The following is a 12,048-nucleotide window of genomic DNA, read 5'->3' on the forward strand; positions in this document are numbered from 1 at the left end:
AAGCAGGGAAGAAGAAGGCCCCGAGTGCACAAACTCTCTTCACAAACTCCTCTTCACCTAACTGACCTTCTCTCTGTACTTCCTGTTTCCTGAAGTCTTACTCTTCTTCCATTTTGTCCAGCCATCGTTCCTTTTCCCTTCCTCACCCTGAACTCTCCCTGTACTCCTCCACCTCACCAGGACACACTGAGGGAGTGCCCACCGGGTCATCCGGCCACCGACTACGGCTGCAACACCGGACTGCAGTTCATCTCCCCGATGTACTTCGTCTCCTTCGTGCTCACGGCTCAGTTTGTTCTGATCAACGTGGTGGTGGCCGTGCTCATGAAGCATCTGGACGACTCCAACAAGGAGGCGCAGGAGGACGCCGAGATGGACGCCGAGATCGAGCTGGAGCTAGCCCAGGGAGGCCTCTGCTGCATGATGGGGGGCATCGGTGCAATCGCCGGGGCCTCAGGCGCCGCCGCGGGCGGGTCCGGCGTGGGCGGAGGAGCGTCTGGTGCGATTACAGTCGGGACGGTCGTGGGTCCAAGTGGCGGGGTGATGGCGCCACTACGAGATGGAGGAGGAGGAGGCGGTGCGGCTCATGAGGGGCACACGCACCCTCGATGTCGGCTCTACTCTCCGGCTCAGGTGAGTTTCACATTCACAGAGAATAATCTGATGCTTCTTTCACCAACGCAGATAAGAGCCATAATTTGCCCAATGATGCCAAAAACATACTGCCACTTTAACAGATGATGATTATTATCTAAATAGACATCTCTCCAAGACAGCGCTACATTTTTCAACAACAAATTTAATCCAACATTAACCAGGAGGTTGAGACCATTCTTGGCCTGCAAATCACCAAATCAGTTCTTATAAGGCTATTGACTGTTGCCTGCATTCATTTGAATACATCTGTTAGCAAGCAACAATATCCAGGCTTTCCCTTTTTAAGACTGAGCAGCATTGACAAAACAGAGCAGCATTTGAAATGTTGCGCACACTGATTGATTTGCCTTTAATTTGGACAATTAGAGGCTGCAAATCATTCGATCCCTTTGTCCCCTTGGAAGCTTGCTGTCCTTGAGCTGAGAGACACCTGATCCAGCTGCATGCTGCTGGTTTACATCCAAAGCCAGGGCCAGTTCTCACCAGAAGCTGGTGGTGTTGGATCACGAGTTGATGAGCTGATGAGGCTCTGAGACTGCTGAGCTCCTAACTGCAATACACCCTGACAGAATTCAGATAGCTGTGCCAAGCGGATGAGTCATCGGCCACTGAACATCACATTCAACAATATAATCACAAGATCACCAATCTAATCACTGACAGCACTGATGCATATTATGAGTTACAGTGTATAGTGCCACTTCAGTGATAGTCACAGCCTGAGAAGTGTTGTTTTGTCCCTCGAGAGTTTGATCTAATGCAACAAGAGACACTGCTGTCTCACCAAAAGTGTGGAATGGTTAATCGATCAAGAAAATAATCGTTAGTTGCAGCCCTACTGAGAACAAAACATGGGGCCTCGTGCAAGAACTAAGTGGGTGACGCTTTGTTAGCCTCTGTATTTCGTGGTCCCCTAACACTGCTATAGACACTGCATCTGTTCTGTTTGTGCCTGCTGATTTCAGAAAGCAGGACTTGAAGCTCTGCCGTGTCAAATTCTTCTTCTTACATGTTGGTAAAATTTCAGTGAATGAACCGAAGCGGGACATGTAGCTTTATATAGCAATTCAGGGGCGTCGATTATGCAAATAGTCTAATCTCTATAGCATGTACCTCCTCATTTAGAAGCGGTATTCATCAGGTTGAAAGAAGTTCATGCCAAGTTTGTGCAGTTAAGACAGTTTGGTGAATCCGACATGGAACATTAGTACGAATAAACCTCCCGGGAAAGAAAGTATTAAGATATAAGCATACAAAAATCATCTTCCATGAGGCCCAGTAAGTGAGTTGAAAGAGGATGAGGAGGGATGTAAATACTGAAATATCAGTAAGTTAGAAACTATGGCCCCGACCATGGCTCTGAAATATCAGTAAGTTAGAATCTATGGCCCCGACCATGGCTCTGAAATATCAGTAAGTTAGAAACTATGGCCCCGACCACGGCTCTGAAATATCAGTAAGTTAGAATCTAAGGCCCCGACCATGGCTCTGAAATATCAGTAAATTAGAATCTAAGGCTTCGACCATGGCTCTGAAATATCAGTAAGTTAGAATCTATGGCCCCGACCATGGCTCTGAAATATCAGTAAGTTAGAATCTATGGTCCCGACCATGGCTCTGAAATATCAGTAAGATAGAATCTATGGCCCCGACCATGGCTAGATAGATAGATAGATATTCTTATTCATGAAATACCGCTGCCCTACTTGTGCAATTACAAGGTAACACACACATACATTTGCAGAGGACCCACATGCACATACACACACACACACACGCACACACACACACACACAAACGTGTGCAAGGATATTAAACGGCCGCTGTCTCCGCCGTTCTAAAAATACCATGAGAGGCGGCCGTGGTGGTGGTGGCTCTCATTCTTCAGCTCCCTGATTGCTGCAGCTCTAACAGCAAGTCAGTACAAGCTACATCTATAATCACACTCACACACAATTATAGCACCTGCAGATGAGAACAGGTAGTTTCAGAGGAAGCTGAGGCACAGAGAGAAAGAAACAAGTAAATAAACAAACAGAGACAGAAACAAAGGAGAGGTGTGTGTGGGAGGGAGAGGGGGGGGGGCAAGAGAAATCAGGAAATGGAGAAAATAGAACAAATCTAAATTTAAATCGAGAGCAACAAAAGGAGAGAAAGAAAAAAGTGAATGGTTGGTACTTTGGAAAGATGGTTGATGGCTGCAGCAAGTGAATGAATGAGTGAGTGACTAACTGTGTTTGACTCTTTGAATGACTGACTGCCTCGATGCAACTTACTGATTGTGGGGAGTGACTAAAGGTGTGTTTGCACCGGTGGAGTGTTTACTCCTTAACTTGAATGTGTTTGGGCAGGTGACAGCAGTGTCACGTAAACTGCAAGGTGGCTCATTAGAAGTGACCCCGTAAACACAAACACTGATTAGTGGAAGTAGAAGGAGCTCGCTGTTGGCATCTGATTGCCAGCTGTGCCTTATGCCATAGAGAGCCACAGCAACAAAGAGGCCGTCTGGACTAATGCTGCGCTTGATATTATTTCTTAATCGGATAAAGTTACAGTGCAGTACGTTAATACAGTTTATCTTTCATGTTAAAGCTGGAAACAGGCCGTTATTATAGAAACTAGAAACCCAAACATCACCACCAACATGCACAGAAAGGAACACATATTGGAAATGGAAGAAACTCTGCAATTTCAGCACAAAAAGGCCACCCGATTCGACTATTATCAGGCCATTAAATAGGTGTTATCAGTCGCTATAAGCACCATAGATGTGGGTCATTAGGAGCCTGCTATGCCTACTATGTTGTAAAAGTGAAAGTGAAACATAAAAACAACACGTTCTAACACATTGTAAAAGTGAAAATGTTAACAGAACATTGACATATTATCGCCTTTAAGTTGATGTCTTCTTAGCAAACACCTTCAGCAGATATAAAGCAACATCAGCATTCATTTTGAGACCTGTCTGTGTCCACCTGATGAATGTTGGTGCAATATTCTCTCTCTTTTAGCTCTGTCTGAGAAATATCTGGCTCTTTAGCAGCTAAATGATCCACTATGTTCACCAGCTCGTCGCTGACTTTATCTGTCTGACTTTGGGCAGTTATCAGAGCTGCCTCCAAGTGGCTAAAAAATGAATTACCGCCACACTCTGTATGATTGTATCTCCCTATCAACAACCCCATCTGGACCCGACTGAAATAGACCAACTTTGTTCGATCAGTTGTAATAACTATAATCTGCCCAACAACCGTAATGTGTGTACACCCTGGATGCTGAATTTATCTGGACTCAAGTCTGATTTTGTTTTTCCATTAAGCCCTGATTAGTTTGAAACTGTGCAGAGTGAACATAATGAACCTAAGTTGTACTTTGGTTCAAACCAAAGAAAATGAATATCGTCATCTATCTTAAAGAGTGACAGTGACTCGGTGGGAGAGAGAGAAGAGGGAGGAGAGGCCGAGGAAGGGTTACACAGGGAGGTTGTGAGTGGGTGGCGGGCTCCGCCACAGTCTCATTGTGCTCATAGCTCATTGTCTGTCAGCCTAATGGTATTTTTAACCAGAAGAGGAGTAAAAGGAGAGATGAGACAGAGGAATCTTTCTACATGCACTGTACTTTAAATCTCTACTCCGATTAGCCAGCAAATGGCTTTGTCATAATAAAGGCACAGTGTTCCGCCCTGTTTTTATCTGCTTTCACGTCGAGATTTAGATTTGTTTTCTAAAGAACTCTTGTCAGATAAAACAACAAACATGAAGGAAAATAAGTATACAGAAGAAAAACACAGCCAGTGACACAAATAATAGCGATGTAAAACTTTGTATACATAAACGCCAGGAACCAAGCATGATGGATGACATTTTAATAGCTTCTTATTTATTCTGTCACAAAATCTGGTAACACTTTATAATAACCAACATTTATAAATGGTAAATTGATAATTCATTAAACTCAAAGTGAATAGTTTTATTTTATAGTTTTATTAACAAATAGTGTTTACTCTTTGTTAGTAATGTCAATATATGTAATATAATATTAAAATTATATAATAATGTATGTTATTTTAACAGTTTATTGTTGCACACATTATAACATGTTATATATTATATATAAGTATTTGTTAATTACAATATGATGTGTTAACCTTTAACACATTGTTTGTAAATCATCTATAAACATTACATAGATATTTGTAACACGTTGTAAATGGTTAATAATTGGTTTGTAAACCGTCTATAAATATTATTCGGATGGATATTATAAAGTTGCAACTGATGATTATAATATCTTGTTAAATGGTTAATAAATACTTTGTAAAGCATCTATAAACAATATTTACATATATAGTTAATGTTTTGTCAAAATTGATTTCATGTTCATCTATCTGTGTAATGTTTCTAAATGTTTTTAAAAGGTTTACAAATCATTTGGTAATTATTAACAAATACTTAATATAGTATATAATGTTATGTGTACGACAATAAACTGTTAATAGATATTGTACTAATATAATCAGAATGTATTTGTTAATGTCTCCTATTACACGACTGTGTTTAATACTTGATTCTGATTGGTCAATCACGGCGTTTTAAGGTCTGTTATTTTTTTATAACAGACCGTTGCTATGTATAACCGACCGTTGCTATGTATAACAGACTGTTGCTATGGGCAACCGTTGCTGATGTCGGACTCTGGAGGACAGCTTTTGTGTCAAATTATTGATTTCTTCAGTAAGTAGCCGTGTAATAAGCGGGATAATGTACAGCTAACCATTCATCCATCCATCCATCTTCAACCGCTTATCCGGGGTCGGGTCGCGGGGGCAACAGCTCCAGCAGGGGACCCCAAACTTCCCTTTCCCGGGCCACATTAACCAGCTCTGACTGGGGGATCCCGAGACGTTCCCAGGCCAGAGTAGAGATATAATCTCTCCACCTAGTCCTGGGTCTTCCCCGTGGTCTCCTCCCGCTGGTCGTGCCTGGAACACCTCCCAAGGGAGGCGCCCAGGAGGCATCCGTGCTAGATGCCCGAACCACCTCAACTGGCTCCTTTCGACGCAAAGGAGCAAGGACTCTACTCCGAGTCCCTCACGGATGACTGAGCTTCTTACCCTATCTCTAAGGGAGACGCCAGCCACCCTCCTGAGGAAACCCATTTCAGCCGCTTGCACCCGCGACCTCGTTCTTTCAGTCATGACCCAACCCTCATGACCATAGGTGAGAGTAGGAACGAAGATTGACCGGTAGATCGAGAGCTTTGCCTTCCGGCTCAGCTCTCTTTTCGTCACAACGGTGCGGTAAAGCGAATGCAATACCGCCCCTGCTGCTCCGATTCTCCGACCAATCTCACGTTCCATCGTCCCCTCACTCGCGAACAAGACCCCGAGATACTTAAACTCCTTCACTTGGGGTAAGGACTCATTCCCTACCCGGAGTAGGCAATCCATCGGTTTCCTGCTGAGAACCATGGCCTCAGATTTAGAGGTGCTGATTCTCATCCCGACTGCGTCACACTCGGCTGCGAACCGATCCAGTGAGTGCTGGAGGTCGCAGACCGATGATGCCAACAGGACCACATCATCTGCAAAAAGCAGCGATGAGATCCTCAGCACACCGATCTGCAAACCCTCCTCCACCCGACTACGCCTCGATATCCTGTCCATGAAAATCACGAACAGGATTGGTGACAAAGCGCAGCCCTGGCGGAGGCCAACCCCCACCGGAAACGAGTCCGACTTACTGCCGAGGATCCGAACACAGCTCTCGCTTTGGGCGTACAGGGATTGGATGGCCCTGAGAAGTGCCCCCCTCACCCCATACTCCCGCAGCACCCCCCACAGTATCTCCCGGGGGACCCGGTCATATGCCTTCTCCAAGTCCACAAATCGCAACAGCTAGCCATTCATTGTTGTGAAATAAACCCCGACAGGGCGATGCCGCAAACTGACGCGGAGCGGAGGGGTCTCTCATCGCCCTGAAGTTACACTTACACCATACTTATGCTATGATATAATTTATAAATTATTTCATATTTCACAGATTAATGATAAAATAACAAATTATAGCATCACTAATGATTAGTTAACATTAATTATCATTTCATTGTTTTAACAGTAAAATAACTATTAAGTTATTAATATTTATTAAAGTTATTAAAATATCAATTTACCATTTATATGTGATGGTTATTATAAAGTGTTATCTAAAATCCTTGAATATTCCTGTCACACATTCTTTGATTGAACGTTTAAAACCCCAGCCGTGTCAGGTTTGAATTATTTTGAAGTGTGATAACGAGGCAGTCGAGCACTTCACTCATATTTATTTCTCATCCCAGGGACAAATAACAAAAACAGATTGAAATCATAAACAACACGAGCTCAAACCAGCAGTAATCAGAGCCATAGATTTTATACCCTCATAAACACAGCTTCCTCATGGAAAAAAAGTGCACAAGTGGAGAGGGCAAACTACTCCACTTATTTCAGTCGTATTACTGTATGCATAGTCTGCAGTCACAGAATCTCTTTGCAAATAACTCGTTCGTTTTCTGGAGTTGCATTTAGGCTCCCTGTGGAGAATGTGAATTTCTTCCTTTTGTCTCTGCTGTATTATGCTAATAATGAAGATACGAGCTCAGGTGTAGAATCACAGACTCACCTTTAACTCCATACCTGCAGAACAGAAAACATCCATCCAAGATGTATAATGTAAAAGAAAGTGCAACATCTAGAATAAGTTGATTCTCAACAAAACATGCACTAAAGCCAGACCAATATTATTCACATCACTGTTGAATGATTCATGGGAACGTAATGACTCCAGCAGTAGATGATCATGGTGATTTGTGAACAAAACATTTAGATGAGGGGGAAAAAGGAAATCAAGTGTCATTAAGTGGACGCACGCTGGTTGTGATTAGTTGGCGCGAAGCTTGCAGTGCATTAGAGAATGAAAGTTAAAGACACCAAGAGAGAAAAACACTTTTTATAGAGTGGTAAATAATAGCTGCTTGGTCATTTTTAATTATAGTCGGCTTGATGGATGCAGTGGAGCCAGATTGTTCAGATTCAGTGGTGCAGGACACGTTTCAGCTCCATTTTGGGGATTTTTGGAACGGCCGCATAACGTCTCTCAAGTTTTTTTTTAGGCTTCAAGCTTCTTTTCATTCAACCTACAACTTCATGATTATACATGGGGCTCTGAGTGTTGTCAACATGCTTCTGAGTGCAGCCGTATTTTAATTCAAGATTCAATATGTTATTGCCATACCAACATGATTGATCTGGTATGTTTCCACCAGATCTGGAGACGGTTGGCGTCTCAATGCTTTCTATTCATTTCCCATAGAGAGCAGGAGAAGCATTCGCACATGGCGGGAGTGTTGCAGCAAGTATGGAGCGGGGTTGTGCTGTATGCAAATGAGCCCGTCTAGTGTGACGCGCCTGGCTCACGAAACTCTGACCAAGCTGTCAAACTAGGCGATATAGTGCTAATATGAAATTGGATTGTGAGTAACAGAGTCTACAGTAACATACAGTATCCTTATACAGCAGTTTGTATGATATCTTATGAAAAGTTATTCCTCCTTTTTTGTGCGTTGTCCAGCAACATGTGTCAATTTTCGCTTGTTACATGCATACAGTCTTTTCAAAATAAACTTCCGTCTTCACAGGAAACAACTTGGTTAGGTTTAGGCAACAAAACAACTTGGTTAGGTTTAGGCAACAAAACTCCTTGGTTAGGTTTAGGAAACAAAACAACTTGGTTAGGTTTAGGCAACAAAACTCCTTGGTTAGGTTTAGGCAACAAAACAACTTGGTTAGGTTTAGGAAACAAAACAACTTGGTTAGGTTTAGGCAACAAAACAACTTGGTTAGGTTTAGGAAAAGATGGTGGTTTGGGTTAAGATAACTACAGAAGTGGTGTTGCTTCAGTACAGAAGTTACGTGACAAATAAATCAACGTTGACTTCTGGTTTCACACGGGACACGAACAGCGGTCTACTGGGTGATAGTCTGGTCTTTTTGAGCCCACCCATCCAGCCCGACCTCCTCCCTACGCGGCGTTTGTCGCTCTTTATACTTCCTGGTTCATGATTAAGTTGATTAAATAGGAATTGATTTTTCTGGGATATACATAAAAATTACAGTGCTTTACTTTTTGTAGGTATGGCTAGAAAACGTTGTATGAGAACAGCCTGAGCAGAAAACCAGGGACCGATCGGGTGCATTCCATGATAGGGTACGTCACCAGTGGGAGGCAGCCAGTTGAGTGGAGCAGCGAGTCCACTGGTGTCCTCACCGGATCTGGTGGAAAGGTAGCGTTAGTGAGCTTAATTAAGCAAAGACAGAGAAAGACAAAAATAGCAAAGCCACTGACTCATAAAGCACATAATACATTAAACAGAGGATAAAACAGATGTGATATCCATACCCATAAAATAATCATAAAAGCATCAAACAAATCCAACACATAAGAACATCATAGATAAAACACTGGCACCTGAAGGAAAACTGGCAGCAACAATAAACGACCCACTAGATAAAGAGCTTTATCTAGCTCTATTATTTAACCTGCTGAGTGGCCTGCAGTGCTGTTTGTAGTGTTAAAGAGGTGGACAGCTTCAGGATATATGTTCTGGTGTTGATGCTTCTAGTCTTTTGTGAGAAGGAAGGAGATTAAAACGGTTGTTAGCCAGGTGAGAGGGGTCCTTTAGAGCTTTAAGGCTCCTCTCTTCTAGATTTCCCTCTAGGAGGTGGGACGTCACATCCAATGATTCTGGGTGCAGTACGCACCACTTTGTCCAGCTGTCTTTTGTCCTCAGCTGACATGCTGCCAAACCGCACAGTTATTACTCACAGTAGGTAAGGATGCTCTCCACTGTTGCTCTATAAAGCTGCACCAAACCATCCCTGGATATCCCTCCTTTTACTTTTTTCAATTGTCTTGAAAAGAGAAGTCTCTGGTGTGCTTTTGGCTGAGCGGATTCTGTGTCGACGACACTGACGGACGACTGCAGCTGCTGCTTCTGTGCTGCTGGCACGCTGCTGTCCCTGTGTGTCCGGAGCAGACAAAGTGTTAACCACAACGAGCGGCACAGAAATGAAGCAAAGTCGGCAAGCTAGATCAAGCAGAAGATAATTCCAACATGTTATTCCCATGGCCTATAGGGAAGTGAGCTTTATTTATATAGTGTTCTCACTTCTGAAACAGAAAATCTACTCAGAACATTCCCCTTGGTTCTCTCAGTGTCATCTGTAACATCTCTCCCAATTCACTGTCTATGGAGTGGTCCAATGTGGTAACATCCAGTTCTGAAAAGTGAAGCCAATGCGGTAGTACCTTAAACCTGCATTCTCTCTAACAGCCAGCAGGGGGCGACTCCTCTGGTTGCTAAAAGAAGTCTGATTGTATAGAAGTCTATGAGAAAATGAGTCTACTTCTCACTTGATTTATTACCTCAGTAAACATTGTAAACATGAGTTTATGGTCTCAATCGATAGTTTCAAATCTTCTTCAATACAGCATGATGTTCATTTAGTAGATTATGGTCCCATTTAGAGTCAGATAGACCATAAAGCAGGGGATGCTTTAGGGAGGGGCTACCTTGTGATTGACAGGTCGCGACTACGGCGTTGTCCGGTCTGAGAGTTGTCCGTGTTTTTGTCCCTTTCACTGCCCCCCGAAGCCTGTGAAACTTTATTTTTCGGTGCATAATAATTGAATTTATTGTAATTTTAGTCGTATATTGTTTTTCTTGGAAATTTTATAATATGTCTGAGGAAAATGTTGATATTCCCAACGACCTCATCTTTTTCCTCTGTCATTATGATTACTAGCTTGCTAAATCGTTAATCTCTGTGTCTTCTAGATGCCGACAGTAACGTTAATATTCTGTGTTCTTCACGACTTAACCACTTGAACGCCACGCATGTTGTGTACATGACTTCCCATGTTGTAAACACAAGCTCACGAGTTTCAGTTGAAGGCATCATTAGCTCCACCCTCTCGTGTCCATTGTGGTTGCAAATAACCAAGATGGCGATAGCAAAACTCAAAGCTTCAAAAACGGCAGTTCACAAACCAACAGGTGGCGTCATGGTGACTAGGTCCACTTCTTCTTATGTACAGTTCAACAATTTGAGTTTTAGCACTCCAGTTTTTGGATTTGGGAAGAGAGATGATAATTTTTACCAATATTTTTTGTACTGACGTAGACCGTAGAATGACATGCATGAATTTTGAAAATGGGTGTAGTTCGCTGCTACAATCACACAACCCACTCACTACAACATATCCAATGCACTCTTTTCATGATGACGGTGTACGTAAGCTGTCAGTGTTCTTCATGCCACAGTAACTTGCTGCTACTGCGGCTGTTCATGTAGCATTAATAACCTCCACCCAGCATCCACCTGTCGGCTCTGAGTGTACTGCAGGTTATTAGCGTCATCACTCCCCACTCTCTGCTGCGCCAAGTGACAAAGTCAGAGAGCTGGACACTAAATATCAGCTCTACATTTTCTACCGTCACATAATAATCCATTCCATGTGAGTCGGCTGGCTGAAATATGATCGATGTGTTGCTCTGCAGGCGATAGCATCAGCATGTCTTCCTGTGTGACCTGAGTGTAGCTTATAAAATCCATCTGCTGTGGAGGACTGTGTGATTACACTCAAAATCTCCAGCAACTAAAAGACCTTGAATCTTGGTAAGATTTCACCAACAACATTCTTAATAAAACTTTCATTACTACACCTTCCACCAAAGAGGTTATTTTTTGAGGTCCTGTTTGTTTGCTGTCAGCAGGATGTCTAAAAAAAAAACCTGTTAACAGATTTCAAAGAAATGTGCTGAAGGTTGGGCCATGTGTCGAGGAACAGGTGATTAGTTTCAGATCTGGATACAGGTACAAATAATGTTGTATCTATTGTCAAAAGGACAGATTTAAAAGGTGTGTGCAGCGTTGTCAGAGGGATGCCTGTTTTCTTGTTTTATATGGACTCAATATTACATAAATAATAAATAAATGAATATGTAAATAAATAAATATGGCTATGAAATAAACACTTAAAATAACAAAATGTGGCATTATGAAATAAAAGATGAAATAGATGTATATTTATACGTATATTTATTCATATATATATTGCCTCATTTATTTATTTCAGGATTTATTTCATAGGCATATTTATTTATTTATTTATTTATTTATTTATTTATTTATTTATTTATTTATCTATTTATCTAATTTTATCGATCTTGATTATTTAATGAGTCACATTTTTGTCTAATGTTAAATTCTTGAATTTAAAAAGACTGAAAGACTGACTAGATATACAGTAAATCATCTTCAATATACAGAATTTGAGTGAAAATGCATAT

General features: G+C 42.0%; 1 protein-coding gene across 3 annotated transcripts in view; it reads left to right on the plus strand.

The window, feature by feature from the left end:
* The window catches only part of LOC141765072 (voltage-dependent T-type calcium channel subunit alpha-1I-like), a 169,172-nt gene that overhangs the window by 137,651 nt on the left and 19,473 nt on the right, over nucleotides 1-12,048 (plus strand). For all 3 annotated transcript variants that reach the window (XM_074630923.1, XM_074630924.1, XM_074630926.1), the window contains one exon: nucleotides 181-633. In XM_074630923.1, the coding sequence (XP_074487024.1) occupies nucleotides 181-633 (453 nt within the window). The remainder of the gene's footprint in view (nucleotides 1-180; nucleotides 634-12,048) is intronic.

This window comes from Sebastes fasciatus, chromosome 3, assembly GCF_043250625.1.
Source record: "Sebastes fasciatus isolate fSebFas1 chromosome 3, fSebFas1.pri, whole genome shotgun sequence".
In the NCBI taxonomy this organism is placed as follows: Eukaryota; Metazoa; Chordata; class Actinopteri; order Perciformes; family Sebastidae; genus Sebastes; species Sebastes fasciatus.